This window comes from Pantherophis guttatus, chromosome 3 (genome assembly GCF_059756535.1).
Source record: "Pantherophis guttatus breed Tessera chromosome 3, ASM5975653v1, whole genome shotgun sequence".
In the NCBI taxonomy this organism is placed as follows: domain Eukaryota; kingdom Metazoa; phylum Chordata; class Lepidosauria; order Squamata; family Colubridae; genus Pantherophis; species Pantherophis guttatus.
Window position 1 is genome coordinate 146,084,107 of NC_142065.1, and position 17,161 is coordinate 146,101,267.

General features: G+C 38.1%; 1 protein-coding gene across 3 annotated transcripts in view; it reads left to right on the plus strand.

Moving 5' to 3' along the window:
* The first annotated feature begins 601 nt into the window (after positions 1-601).
* Positions 602-17,161, plus strand: part of DSP (desmoplakin) — a 46,611-nt gene continuing 30,051 nt past the window's right edge. For all 3 annotated transcript variants that reach the window (XM_034429109.3, XM_034429110.3, XM_034429111.3), the window contains exons 1-4: positions 602-1,842; positions 11,904-12,006; positions 14,685-14,833; positions 16,137-16,308. In XM_034429109.3, coding sequence (XP_034285000.1) covers positions 1,634-1,842; positions 11,904-12,006; positions 14,685-14,833; positions 16,137-16,308 — 633 coding nt within the window. In that variant the 5' untranslated portion in view covers positions 602-1,633. The remainder of the gene's footprint in view (positions 1,843-11,903; positions 12,007-14,684; positions 14,834-16,136; positions 16,309-17,161) is intronic.

Below are 17,161 nucleotides of genomic sequence, written 5' to 3' on the forward strand. Positions count from 1 at the left end.
GGATAAGCTCTTTGTTTAGTTAAGGACAAGCTCTGTCCTGAGAGGCCATTGTCCTTTTATTGTGAAGCAGAGGCTCTTGAACACAGTATTTTATTCCTTTATTTATCTCACTTTCCCATCCCAGCGTATTCCAAGGAAATAGGGACGATATTACCTATTAAAAATAAAAGCCTAGGCGTCACTCAAGAAAATAATTGATAGCAGCTACTTCCTAAATAGGGAATCCACATTCCAGTGCCTCAAATGGGATCTTTGTGACTGCCTGAGGCATGGTTAGAGAGTATGTAGCAACATAAAATTTCCTTTTATTGACCTCGAGGTGCGGGCAGGACACGTGTTGGCGGGAGAGCTGCTGAGGCTGCAGCAGAGGAGGAAAAGGGGCTGTGTGGATGCGAGTCTTCCATTTCCACGGTGGGGGAGCTGGCTAGCCAGGGGTTCATAATCCCGCTCCCTTCCTTGTGAAGCGGACGGGAATTTTCTCCACCGTCTTCTCTCTCTTCCCCCACTCCCTCCCCCACTGTTCCCAGCTTTTGGTGAAACTCTCGCCTCGGGATAAAAGCGCGCGCCAAAGGGCCACCCACTCCGCCCGGAAGCCCAAGTTATATTGCCAGGCGCTAGGCAGAGCCATTATTCCCCCCTCACCGGCAACTTCAACCCTCAGCGGGAGGAGTCCCCACTTTCTTTAAGTAAGGCTTTCTCCCGTGGGAGCCCAGCGCTCCTCACTTGGCCCTCCCAGCCAGGCTCCCTTGTTGTGTCGTCAAGGGCAGAAGGCCACCAGGGGGAAGTCGCAAACGAAAGCGAGGACGTAGCTGCGCGCGGGGCGTTGGCTTCCACCTAAGCCTTTGGGTTGGGTAAGCCAGGTAAAGGCGTAGAGGCGGCGGCCCAGGAGTCTCTCTCTGTGTGTCTTTCTTTCTTTCTTTCTTTCTCTCTCTCTCTCTCTCTCTCTCTTCGGCAGCCTCTAGTTTTATTGTCTGTGGCTCGACGGGAGTGGGGAGGGTGGAGAGGGAAGAGGACCGGAATGAACCAGAGGGCGGTGGTTCCACGCCCAGGCTTGTTAGTTCAAAAAGATTCCCAAACTTTGCGGCTTTCGTCCTTCCTGTGCCTGTAGGGAGGAGACTGGCTGATCTCCTCCTCCTCCTTCGCCGCCACCACCACCACCAGTAACGCCGCCGCTTGGTTTCCTTCTCACCTGGACGCTGCTGCTTGAACGCCACTGGGACCTGCCTTCTCTTTCTTTCTCCCTCGAACAGCTAGTCTTTCAGCTTACTTCTCCTTTGCCTTTAGCCCCCCCTCATCTCCCCTCCTCCCACTTTTTGTATACCTGTCCCTGTTTCCTCTCTCCCACCCTGACCGCCCCCCGCATCGCCCCCCCCTTTCAGACCAGCTGCCTCTCCTTTCTGCATTCCTTAAAAGGGAACTAATTTGGGGTTTCGCGCTGCTCGCTCGTTTGCTTTTGCCAGAAGTGGGGAGAAAGGAAGAAAGAAAAAGAAAAGAAAAGAAAAAAAAGCAACTAGAATACAGCCCTTCTCCAGGACAGCTTTCTTCAGTTCCGTCGGTGCCGAGTTGATGCTTTTCTTGTGATCTGGCTCTTCTCTTCCTTCTCCGAGGCTTGAGCTAAACACAGCTTTTCAAGATGAGCATAAATGGATCCCATCCCAGGCTCAACACCTTGGGCAGGATGGTCCGATCGGAGTCCGGCCCGGATATGCGCTACGACATGAACTCCCATATGATGATGGGAGGCGGCGGCGGCGGCGGCGGCGGCGGGGGAAGCAGCCATGCTCATAAAATGTATTACGTCCAGAAATGCTATGTCGGGGACATCAACTCCGAAGGATATACGTAAGCGCAAAACAATATCTCGCGTTTCTACCTCTCCTGGTGTATACCCATGTTTAGATTTTATTTTTCCTTCTTTCTCTTTGCAAATAAATAAAAGAGTCGTCCTGTTAAGGAGGAACGGGACACGTCCCATCATGGGCAGCTCTAACTGGTTGCTGAAACCTGCCCTTGCTTCCTGGAATATACATTAACCTTGCTGATTAAGCTATGTATCTGTGTGTAGAAAGAAGATCTAGTTGCAATTCATTGTATCCTCTTGTTTCCGAACACCTCCTCTTATGTTCTGCATTTGGACTTATAGGGAAGATTATTTCCTATGATACCTTTAAAAAAAAAGCTCAGGACAGAGTTCGGAGGTGTTCTGGTTGCAACTTTTGATAATATAATGGCTCTTGGCAGGCTGTAGTTTTGGGTTATGGCTATTGAATTGTAGGACAAAGTGGGGCTCAGATAGATGATTCACCCATCAGTACAGTATCTTGTGGGATTAAAGTTTTAACTTTGTGGAGAGCATAAAGTTTTCTGATGAGTAATGTCCTTTTTGCTTGCATCTTTGTGATTACTACCCTTTTGATAATGGAACTGCTGCAGCCTTTCTTTATGTCAAACACCCAACTCCTAAATTTAAGGCCGGAACATTGTTTTGTGCTTTCAAGAGAAAGTCATACAAAAGAATAGTTACACTTTTGTTGATCCACTAAGAAGGATTTTTAAAAATTATTTGTATCCTTGAGAAAAAAATGTGTAACACTGCTTCACATGCCTTATTTTTCCTGTTATGGAAACTTATTTATAACTGCATGCTGGCTAAGGAAGCTGCATGCAGTTATAAACCATTTATAATTGAAAAGCACAATACAGACTCTGTTGCAAGCAAACATATCCTACTTACCAGGAACAGTTATTGACGTTGGCTCTTCCTTCATTGTACACTTTGTACATATTACCCTCTCTAGATAGTTATTATATGATCACAAGGAGTGTTTACATGCATATGAGATAGGGCAAGCATGTGTGGCTTGCCTGTGCATGTATAAGTAACATATATGAGATTCTGTCTGATATCTGACACCCACACTTTTTAGAGAAAGATTATAATGAATAGTAGCCCATCTGTCTGGTTTATGTACTATTTATTTCATTTGCTTAGCAGGGCTTGTTTTCACTGGTGTGACACATTGGCAAAACTAGCAAAGAATATTTAAGATTAAAAATTGAGGTGTGAATCTTGGCTTCTGTCTTTCCAAATTAGTTGATTTTGTCATCAAGGTTTCTTTTCAGAACCACCATCTTTTTTGTATGATGGGGCTCAGTAAAGCTTTTTTTCTTTCTTTGAATAACAAAATTGGAAAGTTTCTTTTAGCTACTTCCATTTTGTATCTTGTCTATCTCATAGCATTGCTGTGATTTATTACGTGATGTAGTGCTCTAGCAGTGTTGATAAACTATTAAAGGTAGTTAAGAATGGTGATTCTTAATTCCAAGTCTGTGAACCACTAAACACAAATGTACAAAGTCCACTTTAAAAGAGACCTATTTATATTTCAAAATTAAACCTTCCCTTTGTGGATGGCATACATTCAAAGGCAACTGATAAAACATGCTTGTTTTTAATCTCTTACTGTGTTTAATGTTTGGGAAGTAATTCCTTTCGCAGCCCTCCCTCCTTTTTTTGGTAAAAATTTATTTATAGTACTCAGTATTGTTTTTTTTTTCCTCCATGGGACTGGGTGTGGACAATTTACTAACTATGTAGACTCTAGATTTATTGTTAATTTACCATATATTAGCTTTAATTGAATACTTACCTTAGTATGCATTGATAGTATGGTTATTGAGAGTCTCTTCTGATTATGTTTGAACATATTGAGACCTTGTAGAAACCTTAGATTTGGTGTAATGGTTAAGGCATCAGGCTAGAAATTGGGAGTGGGGGTGATTGTGATTTCTATTCCCATTTTAGGCACAAAGCCAGCTGAGTGACCTTGGGCTAGTGACTAGTCATTCTCTTTCAGCTTTAGAAAGGAGGCAATAGCAACTTCTGAAAAACTGCAGGAACTAGTCCTGGCAGTTGTCAGGAGTCAAAACTGACTCAAAGGCACACACAAACACACACAATTTACTCTAGTTAATCATCATTGGTAATAGCCTTATCATTGGTACAATAATAATTATGGCTGTGCTCTATATTTAATACTCTTCAGAGTATTAACCCAGCCTTGTTTGGAAACATTCAGCAAAATCAGTACATTTTATAAACATCTCCATGGATTCAGAATAAGTAGAAATTTAATAGATTTAACATCCTTCCAGTTTCAGATACAGTGGAGAAAAGTTTTTCCTCTGCTGAATTTCTGTCATTTAATTGTTAAAAACCAAAAGAGCTCTGCAGAAATTGTGTGAATTAAATTAAAATTAGATGCCAGAAGTTGTGAATGGAGGCAGTACACCTGGAAAGAGAAACTGGTTTTTAAGAATGCAATTTGAACAACTTTTTTTCATGCAAAAATGAATGGAATTGCTTAGTTGTGTACAGTAATATAGCCTTATTTCAGATGTTAATAGTTACATATTTTTTTTTCTTTTTGGTTATTTTCTTAATTTTCCTAAGTGTCTTTTTTGCCTGCAGCAATATCAGTATGTAGTTTTTGTTACTGTGTTCATCTTCTCTGGCTACTATATTTTGCTCAATTCTTAGGAATGTATCACTCTTCAACATTAGGCATTTACAAATAGTTGTAACATCTGAGAAAGTTTGTATACTGAAATATAGAAGTATTGGCACATATATTTCTGAATGCAAACTATTTCTTCATCAAAGTTTCAGCAGACTTGCCTGTGAGGTTAAGGTCTGGTTTTGTTAAATTTTTGTCTATTTTGGGTTGTTCATCTTCCAGCTTGTAACTTACTGAAATGACAGTGTCAGCCTCTCCCTCCCCCAAGGGTTGAGTAAGCTGTCTGTTCTCAGCTTCTCAGTTGTGGGAATCTAGGAATAAGTTGGTTTCTGTAGCAGTTTCATTGATAAGGAATGGAGAATGCAAATGAAATGGCTAGTGATTAACTCCACACTTTGCAAAAAGGTTCTCACCAGCCAATGCTCCTTTATCACTCTCTTTCTTTTTCATTGTAAAGCATTTTATCTCAGAGGAGCCACTATTTAGTTTGCTTTCTCCAGTATCAGACATGAGGGATGGGTGGTGGTGCACGTTTCCCATGTCCTCTCTCTTCTCCTGTAATTGTGTTTTTCTTTTCTTTTCCTTGTGCAGAGCAGGGAGTACAAGCTTCCTTCCAGGCAACATTGCCACTCTCTCCTTACCTATATCAACTTTCAGAAAGCCAATAGAATTTGCCAATAGAAACAATTTCCATTGATGGAATCAAGAGGAAGAGGATTGTTTCACCTCAACTACTGTTTTTTGTGTTTGCCTACAAAAATCTCATATGGTCTATCAAGCCCTCTGGAATAGATTTTGAGAGCTTTCAAAGGAGGGGGTAGCAGGGGAAATTTAGTATCACATAAGTAGAATTTTTTCAAGCAATATTGGATGTTGCTTTTTGAAATTCTTACATCTTTATATGCAAAGTCATTTTCATATTGCGTATTAAGTAGTGGTAAGATTTAATTTGTGATTAAATCTGGGTTGCATTTGTTTCAAAAACATAATTTCTAATTCCTTAATGTATCAATGTTTAAAATAAGGTAAAAATTATTGTAAGGCAAGGTTGTTTTTTAAAATGTCTTTTACATACTTATGCATTTAAATCTATTTGTCAGTGAACTTACTTGCAGAGACAAGTAGAATACAAGTAGCAGTCTGTACAGTCATACAAAGACTAGAATTACAACTTCATTTTTTTTTTAAAAAAAAATCCTTGTTATTTCTTCTTTTCCTTATTTCCAAAGGCTTGTTCTTGGGGCAGGGCAGGGCAAGGCAGGGTAGGGCAGGGCATTGCAGACTATGTGAACAAATGCAACCAGTATGTTTGTTAATGAAAATGACTGCTACACCATCACAATTCCAAGATGAGAATAAGGAGTGTCCCATAATACCATGACTAATGAAAAGATCACTTGATAAAAAACAGAGCATGCAACCTGATTGCCAAGATATAAAGAGCCAATAATTCTAGGTGGGTTTGTGCAGGTAGGGGAGACTAAAAGCAATTAAAAAGTAAATAAAGAACTAGGATATTTCAGCTTTTCATTAAAAACGGTAAAGCTACTTTACCCCTCTTTGAGAGAGTTAGGAGATAAGTGAGATATTGTACAGTTTGGTGTGCAGAATTGGCACGTCTGAGCAAATACAGATGTCATACCCCAATAGCTCTGCTGATCCTTCATAAATTGAGTTGTGCAAGTGGCACATTACAAAATGAATGAATCAAATCTGTTATAGCTGATTAGGTTGCTATGCAAAGAAGTCATGCCCAGATATTAATCTGCTGATTTTAGACCATGCTTAAGGGGTCAAAAGTTATCATGGCATAAATTTTCAAAATGATACTGGTTCAGTATTATTTTGATGCTAATCTTGGCTAGTATTAGAAGGTTCTGAGTCTGTTTGCATGTCATTCTGAGCCAGGTCATAGCTTAATTCTGAATGAATCTATTTACACACACACACACACACACACACACACACACACACACACACACCCCTTATCCCTATTATATATTATCTGAATGCAGAATGTACATTTCTTCCAGCTTCTGCTAATTAGAAAATTAACCTGTCTTTAGAAAAATAATTATGTCTCAGCATAATTATCTATCCCATCATTTTCATGAGCATACAATTATTAGTCTTTGTTTTTTTCTTCAAAAAAGCTTAATAGTTGCTTCTATGATTGCAAGTTCTTAACATATAAGGTTGACTGGGAATAGTGCTATTAGACTCTGGTTTGGCAATCTCGGGTATCTGGATAATGCCATTTTGTATTTGTAAAAGGAAGCAAGGTTCTAGTCCTCCTTGTTGTAAATTCAGAATTCTATTTGTGATAATGGAATGGATGGCAATGTAGGAAACTTAATAAGAAATATATTGAGATAAATAATATATATAAACTATGAGAATACAGTATTGAATGACTCCAAATTTGAGGCTGATTTTATTTCATATTTGCATATGCATGGTAACAAACTCTGAAATTTAAAACAACAAACCAAGAATAAGAAAACAGTTTATAAGCTTTGAAAGGATGTTAAAGTCTTGCAGGAAATGGGGTGAAGAAGGTCTTTGCCTGGTACTGAAATGTGACAGTCAAGTAAAATATTAGAGACTGTGCTTTTGGATGGCTACAGCCAACCAGTGGCACTTCCCAAAATTAATGTTTTGTCTTCAGGCATTTGAGTAAATTACAAGTTCACCTCTATCCATTTATCTTTCCTGATGCCGCCTCTTATTCGTTTGTCTATTACTGTACTGTAGATGATAATGCGATTTGGAAGAATAGCTTGTAGTTGTAATGAGATGGCTGCGGTATCATTTGCAAAATATGATGAAAGTATTAAATAAATATTAAAACATGTTAAAAGTTTTAGTATTAATGTGATGGTAGATAAAATGATAGATCTGCAACAGGTGTTACACCTGCACTATTTATCACTTGATGTCTATTCTTTAATAAATGCAATATGTGAGCTCAGATACTTTCTCTGGATAAAATTGTTCTGATTGAAAGGCTGAAGATTCATTGAAGTTTTCTGGTTTAAAAAAAAATCCAACATATACTAATCCAATGCTTTCCAGTTGTTTGGAATTACCAGAATTCCCAACTTCTGTCATTCATTTAATACAAGTGGACCTTTATTTTTAAGCCACAATACAATGTAGTTTAATAATACAGATGAATATGATGGCTAATAGGCTGAATTAGATCTGGAAAGTAAATACTTTCTTAAAAATTAGAGAATTTTTCTATGATAGGGAAAGTTTATTTATTACAGTCAACGACCTATTCATAAAACACATTGCATACCAAAAAATATTAATTAGGTGAAGGTATCAGTCAAACTGCTGCATATCTTGTGCATTACATGACAAAATTTGGCTACACTTAATGCAGTGGAGTCTTTTGAGTCTGAAAATTAGAGGTTGTAATAAAAGTATTCAGAATGACCAGGGAAGTTAGTTGAATATAAAGTTAAGGGCTCATAGTGTCAGTGTAAAATGAATACTCTAATAAGACACATTTGATGTTTTCAATGGCTCATTTACATTGGTATAGTCTTGATTTGAATGAGGTAGCCTTGATTTGAATAGCATAGTCTGGATTTGAATCCTCTGTAAAACCACTGAGGAGAGTTCAACGAACATGCCAATGTTAACTTTCACCTTAGTAAATTAGTTTAACTATCTAGCATGTGTGAAAACTGCATAGAAATATGTCTTTAGGGAGGAGCCTCAGGTCTGAGTGGCTATCAAGTTACCTTGAGGCACTGCCTGGTTGCTTCTACTGTACACTTATGCCCTAGCATGTGTATTTGTATTAAAAGAAGAGTAGCAGTTTTTAATTTATTGCTTTGGCTCAAAGGAAGTGAAATTATCAGAAAGGACCAGAGGAGTTAGATCTGCCAGGGAGAAGAAAAGTTTAATTCAGTATGTGAAAACATGTACCGAGGCATTGGAATTAATCTTACTGACCCCAACCTGGTGATATTGGACTATATTTGAAATACAACATGAGACTTAAAATGTTGCCTGAAAGAACTTAGTCTGAATCTCTCCCAAGGTGGCAGAAGAAATATATGGATCTATTTGGATGCCAAATAATAATGCTTTCTTAGTCTTGGCCTGAGTGTTTTTGAAATGAAGTGGGAATATACAGTGTTCTCTTGTAAACGAAAGTTTGTGGGGTTATAGCAGGCCTTTGGGCTTTTCCACATGTGTATATATATATATGTGATCCATATATATATACACAACCTACATGGAGTTGTGACATGAAACCCAATACTGTAACACTTTAATGAGTAAAGTATCTTCTCAGTTGGATGATGGTTTATTTTCCAAACGTATGTTTTAGGGTGCTTAGCACACACAACAGCATCTTGGATTATTATAGTGAATTTCTAGGGTTTCAAGTGGCAGTATTCAGCCAGGACCTGCAATGCTCTTTTTAGATTACTATAGGTTTGGGCAAACAGAACTACATCATCTGTATGTAAGAGAATTGCTGTATATTTTTCTGCCAGTTGCAGGGCACTTTCCTGCATTAAATGTCTTAATAACAAATTCTTCCATTTGGGAGATGCCTGAGCCTGTTTGAGAGCTCTGATTTTACCATGGAGGTACTATATGGTTCATCATTTGGAGCACCTCGCCTACATTCAGCTAGTGCTGACTTGCAACTCAGGATGACTGTATTGTGGAAAAGCAGCCCAAGCAAGTGTTCTTTGTTCTTTGAGCACAACAAAATATATGATTTAAATAAAAGAGCTAGTGTCTTTTTGCCATTATTACTGTACTAGACAGCATTCTACTTTATTTAACTTTTCTAAATAAAAATTTAGAATGGCATCCAAAATATATTTTTAAGCTTCATAGCTGGGAATAATATTCTAGTGGATAATTCCAAAGGATGGCACTCTGGTAAATGTGCTTTTCTATTTTATCTCCTTTGCTTCGTAAAGCAAAGAAAAAGATTAATATTACTCCAGCATTTGCATATATAACAACATGGTATACAATACGGTAGATTGAATCTGAAGGTAGGATCCACAGTTGGGTGAATTTCGGGCACAGGACTACAACTACAACTCTTGTTCGCAAATTTGACTATGTCATTTTGCAGTCAAAGTCAGTTTACTTGGGAAATGGGGCACAGTAAAATCCTTTCCATGTTATTTTAATCTTTATGAATATGTACATTCCTCTCAAAAACATTTTAAACTATGTTGTGCCCTTCAGAATCTCCTTCGTATCACAACTTTCTGGATGGTGCTTTGGTCTCCTAATATAGCTTTTCTTAATTGGAGTCCCTTAAGCTCTCTGGATCTTAATTCTCATAATTCCCTAGCTAGCATGGCTGGTGGCAAGGAATTCTGGGAAGAGAAATTGCTGGCTTATATATTACATTTTTACTTGCTGAATAGGCAAGGTTTTCATTTTTATAAAAGAATAAATGACAGAAAGTTCCTCATGAAAGGATCTCTACAGTGGTGGGATTCAAGTAATTTAACAACCGGTTCTCTGCCCTAATGATTTATTCCAACAACCAGTTTGCCAAATTGCTCAGAAAGTTAACAACCGGTTCTCCTGAAGTGGTGCGAACTGGCTGAATCCCACAATTGGATCTCTACCACATGACTGTTTCACTAACAAATGAAATCCAAAACAATCTATAGATGGTTAAAAATTCCACCATCAGTTTATTTTGCGAGCTTGCACGGGTGTGTTCAGTGTTGGCAAATTTCTGATGGCTGTTTCTTTATAACCAAACATTATAATAGAGCCATGATAGCGAACCTATGGCACACGTGCAGGAAGTGGCACACTGAGCCATCTCTCTGGGTATGCCGGCCATTGTCCGTTGTTCTTCTGGGTTCCAGCATGCACATATGCACTGGCCAGCTGGTCTTCGCACACGCATGTATGCCAGAAACCAGAAGACTATGTGACTGGCGTTCATGTGCATGCCGGAAACCAGAAGCTCAGCTGCTCTTCCGGTTTCTGGGACTCCCGTGTGTGCGTGCTGGGGAACTGTTCTTCCAGTTTCTGGTGCTCCCCTGTGCGTGCGCACTCCCGTTTCGGCATTTGGTGCTGAAAAGTTTCGCCAACACTGTAATAGAGCCTTAGTCTCTTATACAAAGTGCCCTTACCAAAAGGTCAATTATCAAAGTCTGGAAAGGCAGTCTGATTTTGGAGATTGCTTAAGACAAATTTCCAGATGAGATTTATAATATTTTTTTAAAAGTTGAGATTTCAGAGATCTGATCTGATCTTCCATCATATGACCTGAGGCTTATAATATACCTATTTTGTCCCTGACATTTAGGGCACATACGTACCCAAAGAGAGTATCTGAACACATGGCCAAACTAAAAATTCATTTGCAGTAATGGAACAAATGAATCTTTTGCTCCTGGTTCCTCACCTTACCCTTTTGTAACATGGAGTTGTACTGTTTTCAGGAGAAAACTGTACAACTGGGAGTAGGAAAATTGATAAACTGCAAACTATTCAGGAATCTGAAAGTATATACAGTATAAACTTGTCTTCCATCTGGGCCTTGTGTCAAATGTGTACTTTGGATCGTGTGACCTTGAAGTTCACACCAACCTTGAAGTGACCTTGAAATGGAAATATCCTCCATTTATTGATTAATTACATATTGTTTTATGGATAGCTTTAATTGAGTTAATTGGAAATGAGTAACAAAATAAAAGGAGAAACTATCATGGGTAACGAGGTATATGTATTTGAAATGAGAAGCAACAGCTCCAGCCAAAAGGTTCACAAAAATGCAACTTTTGAGATTGTATTGACTGCTGGAAATATTCTGGGAGGGATTTCTAAAATGAAGCTTTTAGGAAGAGGGACAAAGAAAACTGCATTTTAACTACGAATTTAGCTGTGCTATCACACCCTATATGTCGGTCCCCCCACCACCCAGCTGATACTTAACCCAGTTTTCTTCAGCCCAGCGTTCTCTAGACTCTAATTCCTTGCAATTCTCTTGCTACATTAACTGGCCAAGTAGGAGTTAAAGTTCAGCGCATCATAAAGATGCCGATTCAATGGTGAAAGCTGTTTTAAGAACTTTCTCTTAAATTTGCTCATCATTTGTATAGATTTGATCTATTGAAAAAAAAATCCAATTCACAGCAGGTTAGCTGCTGCGACATGTTCCCACAGTAGTTTCACAGAGTGCAGACTCAGCATTGTAATACCACAAAAAGGAGTGACCCAAGTATCATCAGGATCTTTCTGAAGTCGAGCAGGTTACAACACCTTAATTTAAATAAGGTGTGTTGTGTTCTTTCGGAAAACACATTTATAATTAATGGTTGATTTCAACAGTGTAATTTGGTATTCTCTTTCTCACTCTTGCTCTTTCAGTCAAAATGGAACTGCTACAGTGTCCCGGCGTCAGAACACCATTCAGGACCTTCTGCAAGCTTGCTCGGATTGCCTCATGCGCGCTGAACTCATAGTGCAACCTGTAAGTTGGGAGATGGTGTTGCTTCACTATTTTTAATAATAAGTGAACAATGGCACATATTGCAGAAAGTAAATCAACATGTTAATAAGGATGCATAGAACGATAGAACACTTGCTTTGTAGTGAAAAAGTTTAGAGTTCATTTTCACACAGAGAGTAGCCAAATCTTGCCCTGCTCATTTTGGGTTTTAAAAGGATCAGGACCTCATTGGGAAGAATCTTGGTTAGTGTTATTGCCAGTCAAATAGGCCACAAATAGTTATGTAGCATTCTTGTGCTTGATTACTGAATAAATCTGAGTTGTATAGGTTCACATAACGCACAAAGTGGTCAACAATGCTTGTGTTACTTCATGCTTGTAAAACCAGTCACAAATTATTTTGCTATTGACTGCTTCCTATATTAAACATGAATTTGTTTTAGATTCCTACATTAATTAACATTAAACATGCCAATTTGTCATGGCATATGCATCTTTTGATAGCTGCTCTTAAGAGTAATTTTATTCAATACCTGTTTATTCCTATAGAGATGCATCATGAATAAAAATTTTAGGTGTGGCTTCTTTTTGAAACCTTCATTGTATACAGAATCCTTTTTTCATGTCTCATTTTCTTTCTTTTTGTCCCCTGAATTCAGTGTTCTGCCAATTAGAACACTAAGAGAATGGAGAGAGAGAGAGAGAAGTGGGAGGGGGGAGAGAAATGAGAGAGAGGGGGGGGGAATGAGAATGAGAATAAAAACTTATGTAGAAAAGCTAAATATGACCCAGTTGTCTTCACAGTGGCAAAAGCAATCTTGTACAGATAGTCCCTGATTTACAACAGTTCATTTAGTGACTGTTTGAAGTGACAAACAGTACTTTAAAAAAGTGACTTACAACCATTTTTCACACTTAAGACCATTGCACCAGCCCGTGATCAAAATTTGGATGTCTGGCAATTGATTCATATTGATGACGGTTGAAATGTCCAGGGGTCATGTGATCACCTTTTGCAACCTTCTGAAAGCAAATTCATTGGAGAAGCCAGACTCACTTAACAACCGGGTTACTAACTTAACAACTGCAGTGATTCACTTAGCAACTGTGGCAAGAAAAGTCATAAAATGGGGCGTAATTCACTTAACAAATGTCTCACTTAGCAACAGAAATTTTGGGCTCAATTGTGATCATAAGTCAAAGACTTACCTGTATAAAGACATTATTTCCAGTCTCCTACTGTATTTACTAGTGATTCACATCATAGAAGTTTTCATAAAGTATTAGCTACATTTTGTCTTGAGTTTTTCATTTTCTTCATACAAACCCAATAACACTTTCCTAATCAGTCCCTGCTAGCTTTCAGCCTATCTATATATTTATGAAGTTAAGATTGGAGCAAAGTCTGTTACTGTATTACAGTATTACAGACTTTACAACTTGTGGACTTCAACTCCCAGAATTCCTGAGCCAGCAAGTCCACAAGTTGTTAAGTTTTCATAGTTGCCCACTCCTGCTCTCTACGTTGTTCTACCTTTAATTGGTTTCAATATCTTCAAACAACAAGTGTAGCATTAAGGAATTGCAGAAAGAAATATTGAGAAGCTTGATCCAATTTCCTACACAAAATACTGATCATTTTCTAGGCATGATTTATAAATTACTAATAAAGTATTGCTCAAAGTCTGAACAAGTTAATGATTGCATAATTAAATGGATATGGAACATGAATATAGTTACAGACATAAAATGGTGGGGATTTCCATGGAAAAAGAATGTTAAATTGACTTCAAACTTTATACTTAGAATTGGTTTTCTATCATCAAATTTTTCCATTGGCAAATCACGCTAGTCTTGATTGCTGAAATGAATAATTATTTTCCTTGAAAACTGTTGGACATGCATCATAGTTGGAACTGTTTTTCGGATGCAGTGGCAATACTGCACAGTGTGCCATTATTGGAAACTGATTCATCCTGGAACAGAACAAATTTTGAAGATTGCAATCCAATTCCAAGCATATATATATATATATTTATTAAATTTTACCAAATCAGTATATACTAAAACATACTGAAGCAGCATTATATTATTATTATTATTATTATTATTATTATTATTATTATTATTAGTCTAATTTATATGCAATTTATATGTTATCAGCTGCAGAAATTTTATTTAAAAAAAAGTCAGTTAATTCGGAAATGAAACTCTGGAAGTATGCCTCATTGTCTAAAATAGCTTTGTTTTTGTTTTTGTTTTGTTTTTAAAAAATATAAATCTGATGTGGAATTCATTTGGAATTGAACACTGTTCTTGCATTATAATTGCATGCATGGAATTGTGTTGTATTCAAAATGTGGATTCTTTTAAAATATATGATAAAGAATTGAAAAGAAAAGAAAAACAATAGGTAAACATGTATGTAGCCTTACCCTTGCTTGCCCTGAATTACATTTGTCATTTTGGAAACCCCCCACCCCCACCCCCATCCCCCAACACACACACATACATTTGGAGTCTTTTGCTATCTCTTAGTTTCTGATTTAAGTATAGATTTTGAAAAGTAGTCTATTTAGTGCAAATTGCAGTAGCTATAGTTGTCCAAATTCTGTTCAAAGACATGTAAAGGATTGATAAATTGATCTGTGTCTCTGTATGTTGATAGAGTGGTTTATGCTTTATTTTAATTGTTTTAGGAACTGAAGTATGGAGATGGTATCCAAATTAGCAGGAACCGAGAGCTGGAGGATTGCTTTGGTCAGGCAAATGAACACATGGACATCCTTGATGGGTTGATCAGAGAAATGAGACAAATGGGACAGCCATGTGATCTCTACCAGAAAAGGTATATTTGTACCTAAGTAATATAACTTGGGTACTGAAGTAGTAACCTCTGTCACATTGAATAAACAAGTAGATGCATATGGATGATTACATATGGATGATGGGAGTTATTCTAGGTGATGTACATCTAGAATCATGTGATGCAACCTTTGCTAAATCGGGGGTGTCAAACTCAAGGCCCATGGGCTGGATCCGGCTCATGGGGTGCTTAGATCTGGCCTATGGGGCCACTCTGGAAAAAGTAAAGGACTGGCCCACGGTGCCTCTGCCAGTGAAAATAGGCTCCCAATCTCTGTTTTCAATTGGGACGGCCTCCTGCAAGCCTCTGCCAGTGAAAACGGAGCTCTGGAGGGCCACATGCTCTGTTTTCACTGGCAGAGGATTGCAGGAGGCCACCACAGGTGCCCCTGACATGACTGACATCAAGCTGGCCAACCCCCCCCCCAAGGTCAAACCCAATCCTGATGTGGCCCTCAATGAAATCGAGTTTGACACTCCTGTACTAGATGAATAGTAAATAATTCAGATCTCATCTAATGTCAGCCTTCCTGGATAGGAAACACAGCTAGATAAACTAAATCTACTTAATTGTAAGGCTATATTAATAGAATGTTGCAAGTCTGAAAGGTACAAACTTCCCTCCACTACTTTTAACTGTTTGATCAATTAGGACACAGGTCCTTACTAAGTTTCTTTCTCTGACTATTAAGTGCCTATGGGCTCCTCCCCCTCTTGTCTGGTCATTCCCTTGGCAAGATCTCTTTCCCTCACACCCTAAGGTCATCCACACAGTCTATTACATTTGTGTGAATATCAACACTTGAGTAAGACATGGTGCAATGTCTTTCCCGAATGTTATAAATTTGTGAAGCTGGACCTCAAATGCAATTCTAAGATTATACCTGTTTATTTTCATTTTGATAAAAGCTATCACAGATGGGTAACCCAAATGTAAAACCAACTAGAAATGTCAATAAATTAAAAAAGGTGTAAACTAATCATCAGCAGAGGCAAACAAACTGTATTTATTACGATAGCTCTTAAGCATTCATAAATGTCATTAATACAGTTAAATTTTTATCTAGGAATCAACATGTTAATGAAGTTGGTAATTAGTGTATTTTTTTCACTAGGCACCATAGAGAAGGCTCTGTTCCACCCAATATTCTTTATGAATTCAATAATGAATTATTATTCTCTTAATTATTTCAAGCTTCTTGCTAAGATAGCTCAGAACCTGAAAGTTCACCCCTCCCTTCCAACCTTTGATATTCTTCTTCCTCACTGTTACATTTTTCCTTTAGACTGCTTCAACTTCAAGAGCAGATGCGTGCCCTCTACAAGGCCATCAGTGTACCTCGTGTCCGAAGGGCTAGTTCCAAAGGTGGTGGTTACAGCTCTCAGAGTGCTTCAGGTTGGGATGAATACACTAGGCGTGTCACCAGTGAATGTCTGAACTGGATGAGACAGCAGAAGGTAAACTTGAATGAATATAGAAGGACTGTCAGAACCAGGGGGAGGAGTTAAGAGGCATCAGTTTAGAATCCTTATGTAGACACAAGTGAGCTAAGTCAACCCCCCTTAAATATTGTTGACCCTTATCTAACTCTAACCAGGTACTGACTGTTAGTTGAGAAGATTCCTGTGTATTGGCTTTTAGCAATAAATCAGTTAACTTGAACCTTCATGGTGCCTGATACTGAATATTAAAAAAGAGTTGTTGGAATGCCTTAATCAAAAAGCTTGCTTTTCACAATGCATGCATGAAAAGCAAATTAAAAATTATTATTCATTCCTTCACTGCGGCCAATTCTCTACAAGATTAGAAGTAGCTGAATATGGACTCTCTGGTCAAGTGCAAGCAGGGGATGAGGGAAGGACGTAGATAAGCTAGATGGTGTAAAGAAAGAAAGTCAGTATGTCTGTCAAGAGACTGCAGAGAAGCTGCAGAGAAGGAGGGGCTTCTGATAAGAGAGGAATTACAGAAACTCTTCTGGAATGATTACAACATAGTGGTAGAAGAAGAAAAAGAATTCAAAAATGCAATGTCCCAAAGAAAAGGTGACTTAAATATCAGTTCATAGTAATTTTCTAAAAGATGCTCATTGCTTAGAAACTGCCTTTTTGGTCCAAGATAGAGATCTGCTAAAATAAAACATCAGATTTAAATAAATGTGATGTTTTTGATAATCTGAATAGTCTTTATAGGAGAGGTTGTAGTAAAACATTGATTTTCTTGTTGCTGCTTTGTTAAGATATAGATTCTGCCAAAGCCTAGGGTTGTGATATAATTATAGTTCTCCTAAACTTGGAGTCATCTACATTAATA